Below are 1,497 nucleotides of genomic sequence, written 5' to 3'. Positions count from 1 at the left end.
GTATAGGATCCCGAAGCACCTGAGTGGCGGGAAAAACTATAATGGGAAGATGGCCGATTCTGTCGGGCCTGCCCATTGCCCCAACAGTGGGAGCTTTGGAGGCCGTCATAAACGGGCCATGCTTGCATGACCCTTGGGCTTTTTCTCGAACTCTGAAGGCTGGAACGCGCAGAGTATCCGAGGAGGGGTTCGTCGTAAGGACTCGATCTAAAACTGCCCGAGGCGCAATATATGCGGCCGGACCGTCAAGATCGGAGTCTTGAGGCCACAGCGAGAGAGTCGAATACGCTTGTGCGGTTCGTACACTCTCTCTAAAGGAGGGCCTGGCCTCCGAAGATGAGCAGAGGAATCAGGAACTGCTATTAGGGGCTTGAGGACGAGAGGGCTTTGCCGTTGAACTCAGGTCTACTCACTTGCGTTGCAGTGCGTAAGCCGGTGGGCGAGACCTAGGACCCCAGTCTTTACGAGGGGGTAACCTAGGTGGTGGCTCATGCCGCTGGACCTCGCGGTGCTGTAAGGACGAAGAGCGTGAGCGAGCTGCAGGTGGCTGACGTTCCACTTCCCTAGCCATGCGAGGGATGTGTTGACGGAATGAGCATTGAAGTGAGCATATGAGAGGGAACGCAAATGCCAAGTTAAAAACACGTTTTCTGGATAATTAACGAGCCGGCCAATATCGTGACGATTGTTTTTAATTAATCGAGAAAGGTGAATATCGTTATCGAGATTAAAATACGATTAATCGTGCAGCCCTAAAATTAACTTATAACACAGTATTTGATTTTTTCCGTAGTGACAATGTCTACTTTTATCAGGACCACTTTGAGGTTGTTCTGGGAGCACACAACATTACCAAGGTGGAAAAGAGCCAACAGAGAATTCCAGTGATGAAATTCATCCAACATCCTATGTTTAAACAGAACAAGGAAGAGGACTACAGCTATGATATCATGTTACTAAAGGTATTTTCACCTTCACCTACTGTAACTCTTTTATGCACTTTGCGCTCTATAAATTATTTTGCTATTTGCAGCTGAAGAACAAAGCCAAGCTGAATAGGTTTGTGAAAGTTATGCCTCTTCCTAAGAAAAATGGGAAAACACCAGCTAATGTTAAATGCTACATTGCTGGTTGGGGGTTGAAAACACCAAAAGGAGAACAGGCATCAGATGTGATGCAGGAGGTCAAGCTTAAACTGCAGTTCAGCTTTGAATGTAAAAACAAGTGGCAGCATTACTTCAACCCTGAGAGAATGATCTGCAGTGTTTCAGATGGGAAGCATGCATTTTGTTCGGTATTTCTATATTATATTATATTATATTATATTATATTATATTATATTATATTATATTATATTATATTGTGTTATATTATATTATATTATATTATATTATATTATATTATATTATATTATATTATATTATATTATATTATATTATATTATATTATATTATATTATATTATATTATATTATATTATATTATATTATATTATATT

The 1,497-nt window shown here is 40.9% G+C and overlaps 1 protein-coding gene across 1 annotated transcript in view; it reads left to right on the top strand.

The window, feature by feature from the left end:
- Positions 1-1,497, top strand: part of LOC107569997 (granzyme B-like) — a 14,053-nt gene that overhangs the window by 7,489 nt on the left and 5,067 nt on the right. The window contains exons 3-4 of the mRNA XM_016256187.1: positions 794-962; positions 1,034-1,294. Coding sequence (XP_016111673.1) covers positions 794-962; positions 1,034-1,294 — 430 coding nt within the window. The remainder of the gene's footprint in view (positions 1-793; positions 963-1,033; positions 1,295-1,497) is intronic.

This window comes from Sinocyclocheilus grahami, unplaced genomic scaffold, assembly GCF_001515645.1.
Source record: "Sinocyclocheilus grahami isolate Dianchi unplaced genomic scaffold, SAMN03320097.WGS_v1.1 scaffold28.1, whole genome shotgun sequence".
Classification (NCBI taxonomy): domain Eukaryota; kingdom Metazoa; phylum Chordata; class Actinopteri; order Cypriniformes; family Cyprinidae; genus Sinocyclocheilus; species Sinocyclocheilus grahami.
The sequence above is the reverse complement of the archived record's forward strand: the minus strand, read 5'-3'. Positions and strand labels throughout refer to the sequence as shown.